The 16349-nt window shown below is 35.7% G+C and overlaps 2 protein-coding genes and 3 non-coding genes across 6 annotated transcripts; 4 read left to right on the forward strand and 1 right to left on the reverse strand.

Moving 5' to 3' along the window:
- The first annotated feature begins 1477 nt into the window (after positions 1-1477).
- On the forward strand, positions 1478-4805 carry rps8a (ribosomal protein S8a). Its single transcript, XM_056476232.1, has 6 exons — positions 1478-1575; positions 2512-2618; positions 2846-2945; positions 3977-4152; positions 4337-4466; positions 4648-4805. The coding sequence occupies exons 1-6, from the start codon at positions 1572-1574 to the stop codon at positions 4755-4757; spliced, it is 627 nt and encodes a 208-aa protein (XP_056332207.1). The 5' UTR covers positions 1478-1571; the 3' UTR covers positions 4758-4805.
- LOC130215104 (small nucleolar RNA SNORD46) lies at positions 2665-2770 on the forward strand. Its single transcript, XR_008835660.1, has one exon. It is a non-coding gene; the product is annotated as a small nucleolar RNA SNORD46 (small nucleolar RNA).
- LOC130215099 (small nucleolar RNA SNORD38) lies at positions 4190-4260 on the forward strand. Its single transcript, XR_008835659.1, has one exon. It is a non-coding gene; the product is annotated as a small nucleolar RNA SNORD38 (small nucleolar RNA).
- Positions 4806-4865: 60 nt separating the features above from the next.
- On the reverse strand, positions 4866-12334 carry best4 (bestrophin 4). 2 transcript variants are annotated; one of them, XM_056476211.1, is made up of 10 exons: positions 12269-12334; positions 12042-12202; positions 10907-11001; positions 10597-10830; positions 8389-8543; positions 8231-8308; positions 8010-8156; positions 7856-7936; positions 7645-7781; positions 4866-6408 (listed from the first exon to the last, which is right to left on the reverse strand). In XM_056476211.1, exons 2-10 carry the CDS (start codon positions 12191-12193, stop codon positions 6138-6140), a joined length of 1350 nt encoding a protein of 449 aa, XP_056332186.1. In that variant the 5' UTR covers positions 12194-12202; positions 12269-12334; the 3' UTR covers positions 4866-6137. The 2 variants fall into 2 exon arrangements, with proteins under 2 accessions (XP_056332186.1, XP_056332195.1); XM_056476220.1 differs by lacking the exon at positions 12269-12334 and having other exon boundaries at positions 12042-12245.
- LOC130215132 (small nucleolar RNA SNORA47) lies at positions 4919-5052 on the forward strand. Its single transcript, XR_008835667.1, has one exon. It is a non-coding gene; the product is annotated as a small nucleolar RNA SNORA47 (small nucleolar RNA).
- Positions 12335-16349: the final 4015 nt, after the last annotated feature.

Here is a 16349-nt window from a genome sequence, read left to right on the forward strand (position 1 = left end):
TTCCAGTGCATTTACACTACCAGTAAAAGGTTTGGAAACATTATTGAAAGAAGTCTTGTCAACCAAGGTTGCATTTATTTTGCCAAACAATAAGTAAATAAAAACAAAAACATACAAAAGTATTGTGAAATATTATTTTAGTTAAAAATAGCTGTATCATTTAGTATCATTTATTTAGAAACCATGGTACATTTTAATTTTCAGAATTCTTTGATCAGTTAAGTGTTTTACTCTGTGCATTTATTTAAACCAATTTTGTAACATTATATTATTCATTCATTTACTTTTCGGCTTAGTCCTTTTATTAATCTGGGGTCGCCACAGCGGAATGAACCGCCAACTTATCCAGCATATGTTTTAAGCCGCAGATGCCCTGCCAGCTGCAACCCATCACTGGGAAACATCCATACACACTCATTCACGCACATACACTACAGATTTAGCTTACCCAATTCACTTATAGCACATGTCTTTGGACTGTGGGGGAAACCCGAGCACCCGGAGAAAACCCATGCCAACATGGGGAGAACATGCAAACTCCATACAGAAATGCCAACTGACCCAGCCGAGGCTCGAACCATTTACTTTCTTGTTGTGAGGCGACAGTTCTACCCACTGTGTCACCATGCAGCCTAGTACTTTTTTATATTACATTATATTTTATTTTGTTATATTGTATTATATTATATTTGAACAACTGTTTTTGTAGGTGTTAATATTCCGAATCAGCTTTTAAATGACAGGATCATGACAATAAAGACTCAAGAATCTGAAAACATAAAATACTGTTAACAAAATTATATTTAGTAATATTAGCCTATAGACCATTTTGAGGGATGTAAACAAAAACAATGGTCTCGATGTATTTCCTGCTGTACATGTTTCATTTCTGTAGCTCCCAAGAATCCAAAAAGAGTAAGTAGGTAAAGTTTATTTATAAAGCACATTTAACTTCAGTTTGGCACTGACCAAAGTGCTGAACAAAACCGTAGCACACATTCTAAAACAGTAAAATAACAATAAAATTAATAATAAGAATAATAGTATTACAGCAACAATTGTCCATTCATAACAATCAGCTTGCATTTTAACTAAATGAATGATACTTTTTCTGATTTATATTGTTTTTAGACACCATGATTCATTTTACTTTCCAGAATTCTTTGATCAGTTATCAGTTAATCCAAAAAGAGCCACATACGCTATTGATAGATAATGCTATGATAGCTGTTTTAACATGAAGTTCTGATTAAATTGCCTCTTGTTACAGTTATGAATTAGTTTGATAAGCAGGAAGTGTTCATGGGCCAATGACATCACCACATTGAAATGGTCTATACTGTTGTGAATATTTTTTAAGGCTGACAGTTGCATAACTTTTACTGCATAAGTATGCATATATATATTTCTATGACTGCAAAACACCGGAAGGGCTCGTGGTGGCAGTCCCAGGTTCTCCCACTGACTGAACAAACTGAAGTCGCGACTTCAGCATGTATTCTCGCGATATGTGTTTGCTTGAAACCCGCCCATGAGCCTCAGCGAGCCCTCTTTCTAGCCGGCGCCTGAGAATGGGTATGTGTCTTCCGATTCTGATCGCTGGAACAATCCGTCTTCATCTGCTCTATCCGACGAGGTTTATAGTTAATCTCACTTAATTTTATATCACATAAGTAATATTTAAACACTTTAGGGGAAAATTGTACGATTAGGTGCTTTTTAAAACAGTTTACGTACAGAAATGGCAAAGTGACTGGATACGGTGCTCAAGATGGCTGCGCGCATGCGAGAGTACATTTTCACAGCGTGTAGAGAACAGACGAAGATGTAGTTTACACAGACGAGTACAAGGCGAGATGTAAATGTAAACATACACTGCATGTAAGTTATCTAAGAAAGAGTTTGTTTCGTGAGTGTTGTGTATGGGAAGTAGCTAGCACAACTAGCTAAACGAGTGAGATGCATGTCAACTTCAGATGTTGCATGGCCAGCTAACGTGACCCGAGGACTAACGTTCAATTTATGTAACTAAATTTGTAAACTTAGTCAACGTTCGCTTTATATTTCTAGTCAGAAATGCGATTGCAGCATGATCCGTTCGTTATTGGTGGAAGCGCGTGATAGCAAGAGTTCACGACGTTGTAGCTAATTGCTAACGTTAACGTAAACTGAATTTATTTGCGAGTCTGCTTTCAAAATGACGACTCATCCAAACCCAAAACCTTAAGTTTAAAGTACTGTTTTGTTTTTCTGTCTGTGGAGCTCACAATAGATTTTATGTGGCTGGTGTTTTTTTCTTTTAAAGTCATCGGTTTGACACGATGAGTGGAGTTATTTTGTGGGTTAATACTAAAGCTTGAGTGTACATGATGAATCCAAATTGCGGAATCCGATTTTCAATGCGGATAAACACCTTGGAGAACTGAACACTCAAGCATGCGTTGAGCTTACACCCTAACAGCATTCACATTAGTTTGGTAAATCTAACGCATTTCAACCTCTACACTACAGGTATCTCAAGGGATAACTGGCACAAACGCCGCAGGACCGGTGGCAAACGCAAGCCCGTCCACAAGAAAAGGAAGTATGAGCTCGGGCGTCCTGCTGCAAACACCAAGGTGAACCACTCTTCAGTGTATTTTGCCATCAGTAAGGGTAAATGATAATGTGGGTGATGTAAAAACGTCCTTAGGTTGGTCCTATTTGGCCGTTTTGGTCGAAGTCTGTGACCTTCCAATGTTAGGATTTGTCATAGTTACACTGACACATGGCTCAACTCGCATGGTCTCCTCACATGTCTTTGTTGTGTTGTCTAAAGGTATATTTTTGTGGCTCTTCTCCTTAGATTGGACCTCGCCGCATCCACACAATAAGAGTCCGTGGTGGAAACAAGAAATACCGTGCTTTAAGGCTCGATGTGGGAAACTTCTCATGGGGGTCAGAATGTAAGTTTGTATTTGTTTAGTGATAGCCATTTAGGTGTACAGGGGTTTCTGCAGGTTTTAATACACCATTACATGACTCAGTTCTTAAGTTAGGCATTTTCACACATTTGCATTGGAAATTCTTTGTATTCATACTTAAAGCACTTGGTATTTGAAACTGACATAGAAACTGTAAATAAAGCATCAGAGAGAACTCTTAAATTGAGCAAAGTTATGTAAAGGGACCATTAGGTTGTATTAACTAGATGCTGGATTGATTTTAGACAGATGTACGTAAAACTTTCAGGAAGTCTTCAATTAAGTTACAAGTTTACTAAGTTACTAATCTTATATAGGATATGTTGGACGTTTTGGAAGGGTTCTTGAATATTAGACAAGGTATCATGTAAATGACTATGTAGTTGTTTTTTTTACTTTGTATATTAAAAAAAAAAAAAAAAAAATATATATATATATATATATATATATATATATATATATATATATATATATATATATATATATATATATATATATTTTTTTTTTATATATATATAATTATGTATGCATGTATATAATATAGGGCCAAAATGTAGATGTCCTACAATCTGCGTTAAATCTAAATTTAAAAATACCCTTTAAATTAGGCAAATTAAGGTCTTAGCAATGCATATTTTAAATCTAAGTTTTGGCATTTACAAAAGGACGTTTAAGTTGTCTTCATAGATCTTAGATTAACTGTAATTCTTTGGCTTAAAAGATAAATCAATTCTAACTCATGCAATCTGTTAAATACAGCTGTGACAAATGGTTTGGTTTCCTTCAAAAAAAAAACATTTGCGTACTTTTATGAGGTCTAAAATGTACTTCCCAAAAACCTGCAGAAACCCTGCCTGAAGTTCTTTCGGTGAAGATAATCTGACCAGTTCTGCTACTGAATGTTCATGATGGATATCTATGTTCCAACTCTGAGAAAGACTTTAAAAATTGATATATTTTTTTCTAACTTTGGTTGCTTTCAGGATGTTTTAAATACATTGTTACTGTTTCAGGCTGTACCCGCAAGACCAGGATCATTGATGTGGTCTACAATGCTTCAAACAATGAGCTGGTGAGAACCAAGACCCTGGTGAAGAACTGTGTTGTTCTGGTGGACAGCACTCCTTACAGACAGTGGTATGAGTCTCACTATGCCCTTCCACTTGGCAGGAAGAAGGGAGCCAAACTGGTAAGTGCAGTCAAGTGTATTGGTTCGTTTTATAGTCTTTCTGTGACGATAACTTTGTCCAGTTCTGCTACTGAAATATAAGTGATGCAGTTTAAGACTCTGAGAAGACTTAAGTAAATCATGTCAGTCCTAAAATATACACATTGTCAGTTTCTAATTGTTGCATTTTAATTCATCAATCCAGACTCCTGAGGAAGAGGAAATCCTGAACAAGAAGAGGTCCAAAAAGGTCCAAAAGAAGTTTACTTTGCGCAGAAAAACAGCCAAGATCAGTCCTCTGCTGGAGGAGCAGTTCCTGCAGGGCAAGCTTCTGGGTAAGACTAGTTATGAGGTCTGAGTGTGGCTTTTTAACGTGTTCATGATGAAACTTTTAACCAGTTCTGCTACTGATAAAATGGTGCTGAGCTTTTAACCTTTCTGACATGCACTGAAATGCTGTCTGTAGTCTCGTTTGGCTTCAGTGCAAATGTTTAAATGAGTGTTGTTTGTTCCCAGCCTGCATTTCATCCAGACCAGGACAGTGTGGCAGGGCTGATGGCTACGTCCTCGAGGGCAAAGAACTGGAGTTCTACCTGAGGAAGATTAAAGCCAAGAAAGGCAAATAGATGTACAGCGCTCTTTGATACGACCATTAAAGAAAACACCCCAACTCATGTCATTGTCTTCATTTCATACATTGAAAAGTTTATTTTATGTTTTGGCTAAGATGATGCCCTGTCTTTATGCTTTAAGTATAACAGCTCAATGAACTACATTCAATTCTAAAAGGAGGATTGAGAAAGTTAGGCAGCTGTTTTAGTACTGCATTAACTGGTTATAACCTCCTAGAAAAAACCCACAAGTGCTCAAAGTGCTCTTTCATTTTGTATGTAGAAGTAGTAGAGTTCTTGTGTACATTTTCTGAAAATTGTACAGTTTATAGTTCTATCTGAGGGCTTGGAGAAAATTCCAATGGAAAAGTTTTTTTTAGGTCTTTCACTCCGTTTGTAATTGAGTCAATTAAGTATTTAACGGATGTTTTTTTTTTTTTTTTTTAACATTGAAAGTCTGTATAAATGTCAATGAACTCTAATAATTATTGAGTTAAGTGCTGTTCATTGTCAGTTAAATAACTGGGTAAAGTCAAGCAAGTACATTTTAATCAAAGCGGTGGGGGGAGCAACTGCGAGGCTGCATTTATTTAAGATAACTTGTTTTTATTCATTCTAGTGACAGCAAAAGTATCCTCAGAAGCCTTTGCTCCATTGTGAAGTAAATTTACAAATTTTTATTTTTTATCAATGATGTTTTGTTTGATATTTTATATGTAACATTTTCCATTGTTAATTATTTAGAAGAAAGTTTCTTTGAAAACAGGAATCTTTCATTTAAAATGTATTTACTGACACTAAACATTTAAAACAGGTGCTCAATCCTGTACCTGGAGATCTTTTTTCCTATCTGCATCCTTGATCAAACACACCTGTATTTAATTACTACCCTGTGATCCATTAAGCTACGGTCACACCGGGCTTTGTGTGTGCGAAATTCTGTCGTGCGGCGCTGCGAAAAGGGACGGGATTAACATGATGATTAGACATTAAAAAAGCGAGCGATAGCTCCATGTTTTAAATTTCTGTCCAGAGAGGTCATGTTTTGATCCTCAAGTGGTCTCATGCAGTCAAGTGATGCGATTTCGCAGGTCAGAGTTCACCAAGCTTGAACTTTGCACAGCAGCAACCTGCGAAACTCGACGCATGACTCCGCGTTTCCGGTCTGACGCATTCGCGTGCGTATGAATGGAAGTCTATGGGAAGAAAAGTCAAGTGTGACCGCACCTTTAGATCTTAGCTGTTTAATCGGGGTTGGAGCTGAACTCTGCAGGAAGGTATATCTCCAGGAACAGGATTGGGCACCTCTAATTTAAACAGTAGTTTGAAATGATGAGTATCCTTACAAATGCAAGTAAAATCTGACAGGACATTTACACATTTGCCTTTTAGGTCTCAGTTTGCTGGTCCTGTAGTTTCCAGTGACCCCAAGAGTTTTTCTTGGCAGCTGTGTTGAGCAGTCTTGTTTTGTTGTGTTGAATGGACGCTGCTCTTGGAAGGTTCAAGTCTAGAGCACTCATCCTCACCTTTAGCTCTGCAGCAAATACATAATTGTTGCAAACTCCTTTTCGACTTTTTAGCTTTGTGTGTAGTCGGCCACACGTTAATGGCAAGCATCTGTGTCTTTGGGGTTGACACACATTCCTCAAGATCATCCTCAAGTATCCTAATAAAGACAGAACCACAGTTATACCACAACATATTACTGTTGAACAAGGATAAACATTGGAAATGTAACTATTGACATTTATAGTCGAAAGTACAAATACTATGGTAGTGCAACATTCTTCAAACAATTTTTTAACTGGTTTGAAACATCAAACATGAGTAAATGTTGGTAGTTTTCATTTTTGAGTGAAATATCCCATTAAATCCGCAGCAGCTGTTTGATTTAATTTGACAAAAAATACACAAAAACTAAAACTCCACCATAACCATCAAAATCAAGAAGATTTTAACCAGGCCAAAAATTTGCCCACCCTGTTTAGCCCAATTCCACATCATTTTGATAATCACTTTTATATATTATTTAATCCCCCCTGCATATATACCATTTGTACCTTTATTTAAATGAACACAAATCCAATTATTAAATCACACTGCAAATAGCAACTAACTGAATGTCCCAGTTTGACAGTCGTATCTCTTCATCCACACATTCCTTTAATAATATCCTTTTATACAACTGTTTACTGTCTGGACACTTTTCATATCTGTTCCAGACTATTCCATCATTTCACCCCACAATAAGACTAGCACACACTTTTTGATGTTGTCATTTTCAAGATCTTAACATTTAGTTATTTTCTCAAATTACACTCAAAAATGTTGATATGATTTCAATGTTTGAATCATACAATTACAATGTTCGTATTATTTAAGCTGTTGTTGACTCACTGAATACCTCCTCAATTGTGTCACTTTGGACATAATCATCTGCTAAATGACTGAACTTATGTTTTTCAGAGTAACTTTTCACTGGCTTTAAACATCACCTACGCCATTTTAAATTGATCAAAAACTGCTTTCAACTTTAAAAATTATGGATTTACATGTTCCAAATATTTCTAGAATACTATCTGCTTTATTATAAATAAGGAGTATAAATTATATTTACATATATTCCCTCAATTTTTCACACAACAACTTAAATATGGCAATATAAGTGCATTATACAATAAACACATTTATTGTCCAAGATATTTCTTGTTTAATACAGTATTGCGGCAGTTTTTATACACATGGTTTTCTTTGCAGTTAAATATTATGTTCTAATAGAACACGATCATCATCACACACTAAATAAAGCGGTTCTGAAGACATTTGGTGCTCCAACCTGGTAAAAGCAAGGTGAAGAGTGTATTTAGAAATAATAAATAATTGTTAAAGTTGAGGATCTCACCTCATGTCATGTGTAGAACCCATAAAAACAGGTTTCATAGAAGCTGAAGGATATGAAGGACCTTTATCCACCCAGTATTTGTCCTTCTCGAGAGGGGGGAGATTTTGGTGCATGTCATCTACAGCTAGCATAGAAACCTGCATAAATGTGAATGCAATGCTATGAAACATGCTTTCTTTAAAATGAAGATGTTATTTTTCTATCTACAAACCTGAATGTTTCGATCTATGAGTTGGTTGGTTTCAAAATCATCGTCATCTTCTCCAAACGGGTTGATGATAAGTTCCCCCACCTTTAAGAATCAATGCACACTCAGTTTCCAAAATCAGCAGTCCAAAATTTGCACTTCAATGCTACCATCATACCTTTAACCAGCCCGCGTAAAAGAAGAACTCCAGTAAAGTGAAAATGGGGATGTACAGGTCTAGGTGTTCCTCAGAAGACGCAGGCTTCACAAACTGCCTCCCAATAAGGCAAAATGTAAAGAAGGAGTACACGGCCACTGTCACCACCTGCATCACAGAGAATTGGAGAGGCATACAGTGAATTATTACACTCATGAGAGAGATAATCAGATGAGCTTTACCTGTGTGTACACCAAGGGAATGCTGATCCAGTCATAGTGGAAGAGCATGCTGCATTTTGATCTATAGTTATTTAACTCCTGACAAAGAGGAAGAAAGAAATGAATTTAGTGTGCTTTTATAACAGAGATGTATCATCTTGACATGTTTACACACTTACATCCATTAGCAGACGCAAGGCTATGTCATCTTTCACGCGCCCTTCTTTTCTGGCCTGAGACGCCAGGTTGGCAAACCATGCGAGCGGCATCCAGTATTTGTTGAAATCAGAGTACAGATGGTTTAGTTTCCTGAGCTCATCTGTGGTCATGAATCCTGCAAAACAATACGCGTCAAGATAAATGCATTCCACATTAATTCTTCAGCTATTATCATTTGACAAATTCACTATTTAAGATGTTCACATGCTGATTGACATTCTCTTTCTTTAAAATGAAATGAAAATCGCAGGAAATATTTCAAATTTCTTGCTACAGTGCCTTTTCTCAAAATTTGCAGCAATATTTATGACAAATAAAGACAGATTATATTTATATGGATTCTAGTTTGTACACTGTAAAACCCACCTGTCAACTTTATCAAATTAAATGAGTGTCGTTAACTCAAAATTTACTGAAAGTTAATTCTACTAATTTGAAAAGAGTTTTGAGTTCAGTGTTGAAGGTAATGAGTTAAATAAATACTTCATTGCGTCAGCTTAAATGGAGGAAGTTCATAGTACTCATATAGATTAGTTTTTTAACTCAAATAGTTTGTTGCAATTGGTTTCCTCAATCGGTTTGAGTTGACCTAACTTATTGGGTTTTACAGTACTCGGTTGTTTTGAGTTCTCTTCATTTATTGGGTTTTACTGTGCTCAAATTGCTTTGTTTACTCAAATGGATTCACGGATTCACAGAACTCAGGATTAGGTTTTGATCAAATGGTTTGTTGCAATTGGTTACCTCAACTTTTTGAGTTTTACCTTTGCAATCATTCTCCAAGTTTCTATGTAAGTAAAACTGCTTCTTTTAATTTTGTATTCTCACTATGGGTCATTGAATGTGTGATATATCAAGTAGCCTAACATAATAAAACATCAGTCATGTTTAGTCTAGTGTTTAGTTTTGTTTAGTGTTTAATTGAAACCAATGTTAGAAAATAAATATTAATCCTTTGTGTCCTTAGACACTTATTTGAACACTTTTATGGGAATTATGCCACTCAGTGCGTCCATGTGTGTGTGTGTGTGTGTGAGAGAGAGAGAGAGAGTACACGTTTGACGACAGATGTGCAGATGTAGCATCTGTTAGAATTTCACAATTGATCTGATGCATCCCAGAAAACAATTGTTTTTGATAGAGGTCTAATAGACATCTAAATGTAGAGAGCTTGGCTAAAACAAGGCTAAACTTCATTGAGCTGTCATTGAAAATCTAATAGACATCTAAGAGTAGCCCAAAACTAGACTAGTTGTCGAATAGACAGATTAGACAGATTTTATATGTGTAGTCATTAATTTCAGTTTATTTGATGATTAGTCTAGTTTTGGCCTATTCTTAGACGTCTATTAGATTTTTGCTGACAGCCCAAATTTAGCTTTGTTTTAGCCAAGACGACTAGGTTTAGACATCTATTAGACATCTTTTAAAACAAAAAAAAAGCTTGCTGGGATATAGCCCATAGTTCAAACAGACTTTGGCTGAATGTGCTTTTCGAATAATGCCACATGACACAGGCCACATACTGGATGTGAATCTCAGCACCATGCATAAATAGAGGGTATATTTACTTTTGCTTTGTGCAGCAAACATTTTTTTCTGATTTTGATCTGGTCAATGCAACATATTCTTCGAAACATGCTCTGTCACCACTGCCGCTATATTCAGAGAGAAGATGTAACCATGTAGAGACAGAAATTACATGCCATCATGTAAATAAGATAAATATGTTCTGAAGGAAAGGAACCTAAAATGATTTCTGTTGAGATCTGCCGTCATATTGAAAATACAAATAAAGAACTTGATCTTCAAGAGGTGTGGGGATTGCCCCCCAAAAATAACGGGAAACACTGAATGATGCCAATAAAGAACTGTATATTTTTAACTGTAATAATTAATTAGTGAATCAAAAGCATACCCTGCATTACCAGAGAACATCCAATTGACAGATGAATGACTCTTATAGGCTGGTTCTTTTAGTGAAAATGAAAACTGAGTTGTCTAACAAGTTGTCCAGCACTAACAGAATCCTTCATTTAGTTTGGCTGCTCATTTAGTTGTAAACAAACTTGGCATTATGTCCTTGAAGGAGTAAAGAAATCCAGTGCTCCAGTATCTAAATGTCTCCCAAAGCATTTTAGATGTTTTTTGGAAAGTTTCGATCTTACCTGCCTCCACAATGTCCTCCAGAGTTGTGAACCTCTTGCGCACTCGTGTGCTGATGGAACGCAGTATGAGGACAGATGACAGGTTAGCGTATCTCATCAGAGTTCTCCTCAACAGACGACCTCTTTCATCTGTACCATGGACGTTTCCAGAGACAACCATCATCAGGTTATCAGGCAGAGGAAAGCTGGTGTACTGACCCCACCAGCGCTGAAATGCCTGAGTGACGTAGAACCCTAACAAGACCAGTTTTGCTTAGTACAAGAAACCTGAGGAGTTGGTAATGTCAAGTTGCATTGATAAGACTCTTACCAAGAACAAATGACATAGGGATGAGTTTGGCAAACTTGTTACAATGGCGTGCTAGTCTCCCGAATATCTCCTGTTGATTGTTATTGAGCACACACCTGTGAGAGGCAAAAAGAGTTGAATCATTGTTGAAGGACAACAGATCTATTTACACTTGGATAACTGTGTCGAAGCTGAAAAACACAAATTTTTTTGAAACATTTTTTCTAAATGTGGTATCATCACCCCACATTTGTGTCAGATGAAGCAAATTCATAGGATTTTGTGCTTGCTGATGCATTGAGATGGTCAAACTGTGAATCCTGACACAATAAAATTTCATGTTTTGTTTAAAGACTTCCCAGCAGGCATAGGTCGTCAACCTGACATCAGATTGACGTTGTACCCCAACGTCGAGGCACATTGCAGTTTGATTGGAAATGAAAATCGGAATGACGTCAGAGCCCAAAGTTAGACCAACATCAATGTCCAACGTTAGACAGATGTTGCATTTTGGTTACTTTTCAACGCAACCTAAAAACAACAAAACGTCTAATGATGTAACAGCTTGACGTTGTGTGGACGTTACCACTATGACGTCTATCAGACGTTGGATTCTGATCGCCATACCTGACAAATAAGTGTCAGTATGTGATGTCAATCTGACGTTAGTTTAAGATGTTGGCTCGACGTTGGATTTTGGTCACTTTCCAACACAACCTAAAATCAACCAAATATCAACATCATGTCATTATTGGACATCAAAATAACATTGTCCTTAGATGCCGGTGACCTAAATCTAACCTAATATTAACGTCTTATGACCTTGCGCGTCTGCTGGGTTGTCACCGATTGCCTTCCATATTAAATCACATTTAGAATACATTTTCCAGGTTACAAGTGCTAAAAACATCAACAGATGATGAAAACCCATCCTGCTTAAAAGAGCACAAGCATATAAACTGGCAGATCTTTATAGTTACAGGCCTTAAACTTTTACTCTCTATTGGTTTGTATTTCCGCTAAATTTGAAATTTTGACTTTGCAGAAATATTATTGATCACATTTCATTTGATAACCACGAATACCTGCCAAAGGAATGTGTAACTGTCAAAAAGACAAAAGGGGATAATTAGAGCGTTCGGAAATATCACAGTACCTGTACAGAATACTGATGAAGGTGTAAAGTAAGCAGAAAACCAGAAATTCTCTGTAGAGAAGCTTGTAAATGCTTCCTTTCCATCTGAAGAGCAGCTTCGAGAAACCTCCAAACTTAGCGTTGGCAACCTTGAGCGTGTAGGAGACCGTCATGGTGGAATCCTAGGAAAACCCTAAATAAGTTTTCACGATTCCATCACGCATTTACACTTGAACATTTGTTCTTACCTTAGATTTCCAAGCCTGACTCCTTTTAGAGGGAAAACACACCTGTTGATTAGCCTTTATATCTCTGTCTGTAATGTGGACCAGTCAATCCTTCTTGTGATTTATGGTTTGGGAACTCAGTAGAAATATTCATGGTCAGTGTCAGTTTCACACAGGTCTCAACATTATGAATGATTACTCTGGAAAACATGCAGTAAAAGTCCAATTTATGACAAGGTAGCTATAAATTGATTATGTATTCGCCAAATTATCTTTTGATTGGGATTTTTTTATTATTTCGGAAAGGGATAGAGTGAGTGAAGGGTTTGAAGTGTGTTATATAAAGTGGAGATCAAAATGTTAAAGATCAATGGGATGACCTTAAGCTAACATAATGCTAATGCATGAAAGATAAATGCATAGGAGGACAGAATAAATCAGTCAACCTTAGTCGGCTATCTGTTCAACACGGCAGATGGAATTGCTTGTCAGTTTAGCACTTCACATGTCAGTCCAGTAGTGACTCAACATTTAAGAGATTTCAGACTGAAACCTCTGCAGTGACAAAATCTTGAACAAACAACTAACCTTTGCTGAGCATGTTGTGTTAACTGGTGTAGCGTTTTGATTTTGATTTGGTTCCAATGGGAAATATTAAGCTGGGGAAAGATGTGTAATGAAGTCTGTAAAAGGTGGAGCAGGAAGTATCATGGTTGGATGATGTTTTATGCAGCAGGAGTCTCTTGTACAGCTACAGGACTGCATATGTTTATCAAAATTGGATTATTCATTGCCCAGGCAACCAGCAATATCCATTTAGGACACTGAGCCCCATAACACAGTAAAATGGGGATAGCAGTTCACTGAAGCTGAAAAGTTTAAATAATGAAATGGCTAGTCCAGAGCCCTGAAGTAAAACTGATTGAAACTGATTGAAAATCAGACAAAGACATGGCTAAGAAACATACAATGAACTGTGGAAAAGACTTTTCAAAAGCTGATCAAGATCACAGCAGAGCAAAGTGTGAGACTAGTGATGTCTGTGAGTGACTAATGAGAAACTACTCGTGAGAAACTAGTGATGTCTGGCTGCAGATGTGGGCAACAAACAAGGGCCTGAATATTTTTGACTGCTGTAACCTTCAGAATTTTTAAAACAAGTATAGTGCCCCTGGTTATTTTGAAAAACACTGTTCTACTACCATGGTATAACCACAATTCAAATGTCTTTTAAATTTGAACGATGAAGATTACATTGCTTCTGTTTTTAAAGTTCATAAATAGTTATTTAATAATAAACTGTTCTCTGATTTTATTTAACTATGTTTTAACATGTTAAAGAAATGTGTTGATACAGCAGGCGTTAGTAAGTATGATGTGATATTTACATAACTGCTAAATACAACTGAGTTATAAATTCTCTTTCATGTCAGTGTTGTAAAAGCATTCTCGTGTGAACTGCTCAGCGACAAACACCAATAAAAGCAGGAATTTGAAAACCAACAGGACTAGAGGGATCATTTGCTAACTGTTAGCTTAGCATATATCCTATTTCAGTAGTTTAGTTTAAAAACTACAGAACTAATGTAATTGGATTTAAGGGTATAACATGTTGAGACGTTTCCCTACTGATAATAAAGAAGTTCAAAATGTTCTTAAGGCTTAAAAACGAGAAGGAAAAATATAGGCTATAAGCCTGATGGTCCTCAGAAACATATTCATTAGTTTTTAACAACTTTCTAAGCTTTTCAGCCAGTTTCTTCCTGTAGATGTAATCCTCACAGTTTAAATTACAATCTCAGTTTAATAAAAGCCGTCAATAAACGCTTTATGCTGCTGACATTAAATGCAGCTACTAAATGCGTTTTAGAGAGATTGTTTATACAGTATTTTGATTAGCTAATGTGCTGAATGTGAGGACTAGAACACTAGCACTAGGGGGCGGTATATACTAATGGAAACAACACTATATAGGGTTACTAAAGTTTAGGAGAACAACATGCAGCATTTGCGAAATTATTTCTTTCCTCCGTTATAGAAGCATAACATAAGCTTAATCACATTTTTTCCGCAAAACTTGTATAGATCCCATTTTCAGCTAAATTCAATAAGGTGAGTAAGAGGTATGTTGCCGAGCTATTTTTATTCTTATTTTGAGATTATTCTGCATTATTATTCATGTGATTCAAAACTCACCTTTCTTAAAGGGTCATCTAAATTTGAGGCTGTTTTAGAAAACGTTTTTTTGTTAAGTACTGCAGCTTACTGTTTGAAGATAAAAGGGATTTTAAGAGTCAAAATGACTAATGATTAATTATTCCCCACACATTAGTAAGTATCCTGTTTAATTAAATCTTTTCTGAGCCCAAAAAATGACCCTCATGCAATTTTAACCCATGATTCACAGAAAACACCTAGGATGTCATTCAGTATAACAATAGTTTACATACCAAGACACCTTGTCAGGGATATTTAAAGCAAGAATCATTTAGTAAAATACTCTCAGTTTAAATATTACAGTATAGCCCAGAAACTCTTATTTATTGTCATTTATAAATCTGTATACTTTGCCACAAGGCACTGAAGTGTAACAATTTGTCAGTTTTGAATCATTTAAAATATATAAAATATAACATGATAAATTATTATTTTACAAATTATTATTTTTTACGAGTAAAAGTTTAGATCATAAACTAATTTTTTTTGGATAAATATGCTGTATCAGTTAAGATCAATAAGGATAGATTCCCCCCCAAAAATGTGTAAAGCGCTTTGAGTGTTCAGAAAAGTGCTACATAAATGTAAGGGATTATTATTATTATTATTTTAGCCATATTTTCATATTTTATAACCACAAAAGTTACTTGAAACATTAAAGTAGCCACTTTTCTTGATTTTGACATGCTTTTTGTGTAAATGCGATGGAAAATCAAAATCTATACTTGTGTTTTGTATTTTGAATGAGGGAAAAAAATATGCATTTTATAAAAGATTTTAGGATACAGAATTGAAATTCTGAAAAACAATCCACAAGCCTGAAGAAATAATACTGACCAAAAGGGTAAGGGTTGTCTCTCAATAGAACATAATTATTTTATTTTGTATTTTTGCTCAGAAAATTCCCCCAAAAAATAAAATTAAAACCTAGCAGTTAGCATCACCCGACACAACACACCAGCAGGGCAGGTATAGATGCCTAGGCTATTATAGCACTGAAGGTTTTGCTGGGCCTCAGTAACCCAATGCTATAATTACAAACTCCCACACAGGAGGAAATCAGAGCTAGCTTTTTATTACTGCTGAGTGATTTCAGCCACTAATGAATGGAGTGGCTCATTATGGGGATACAGAAGCAGATAAATGGTGTGTTGTGAAGGTCAGTGTGAGACTCTGGATCGGCTAGATTCACTTCAAAACTGCTCCCCGAGGAGGACTGAGTATAATTAACAAATTTGAAATGTTTTCTTCTTCAGTTAGTAAGTCTACACTCCAATTAATTAAGTCAGGAAAAGCTTGAATCAGTCTTAAAATAAATATGCAATAAAACAAACATTATGTGAAAAAGCTTTTATTTAAAGCCAAGAATGAAATGCATTTATTGCTGCAATCAAGCTCTCATTAAATTCATACAAAAATTCATATCCAGTGTATCCAGTGATTATAAAAACTGTGTTTTGTTCAAATTACATGTCAATATCTCTGTTTTATCATTGTCAGCTTCATCATTGTTTTTCTAATAAATCACTTTTATATTTGTCATTTTATTTTAACATAATATATTATATATTTTAAATAAAATTTAGTGTAAGTGTTATGCAATTTGATCATTTTCCCTTAATATTTCTATTTTATTTATTTCATTATTACTATTTATTACATCAGTTACTTCAGCTTCAGTTAACCATGAAGGCTACATTTCTAATTATGCTCAGTAATATTTATGTTTTATTTTTTTTATGTAATTTCAGCCTTATATCACTGAAGACAGTAGTCATTTTTATCAGTAAACTCTGAATGTTATTTGTTCTCTGTGGTGTATGTACATGACCTCTCTTCCTTTATTTAGTTTTTCTACTGAAATCTGCTTATCTTAAATTTGACT

This window comes from Danio aesculapii, chromosome 2 (assembly GCF_903798145.1).
Source record: "Danio aesculapii chromosome 2, fDanAes4.1, whole genome shotgun sequence".
NCBI classification, from domain to species: Eukaryota; Metazoa; Chordata; class Actinopteri; order Cypriniformes; family Danionidae; genus Danio; species Danio aesculapii.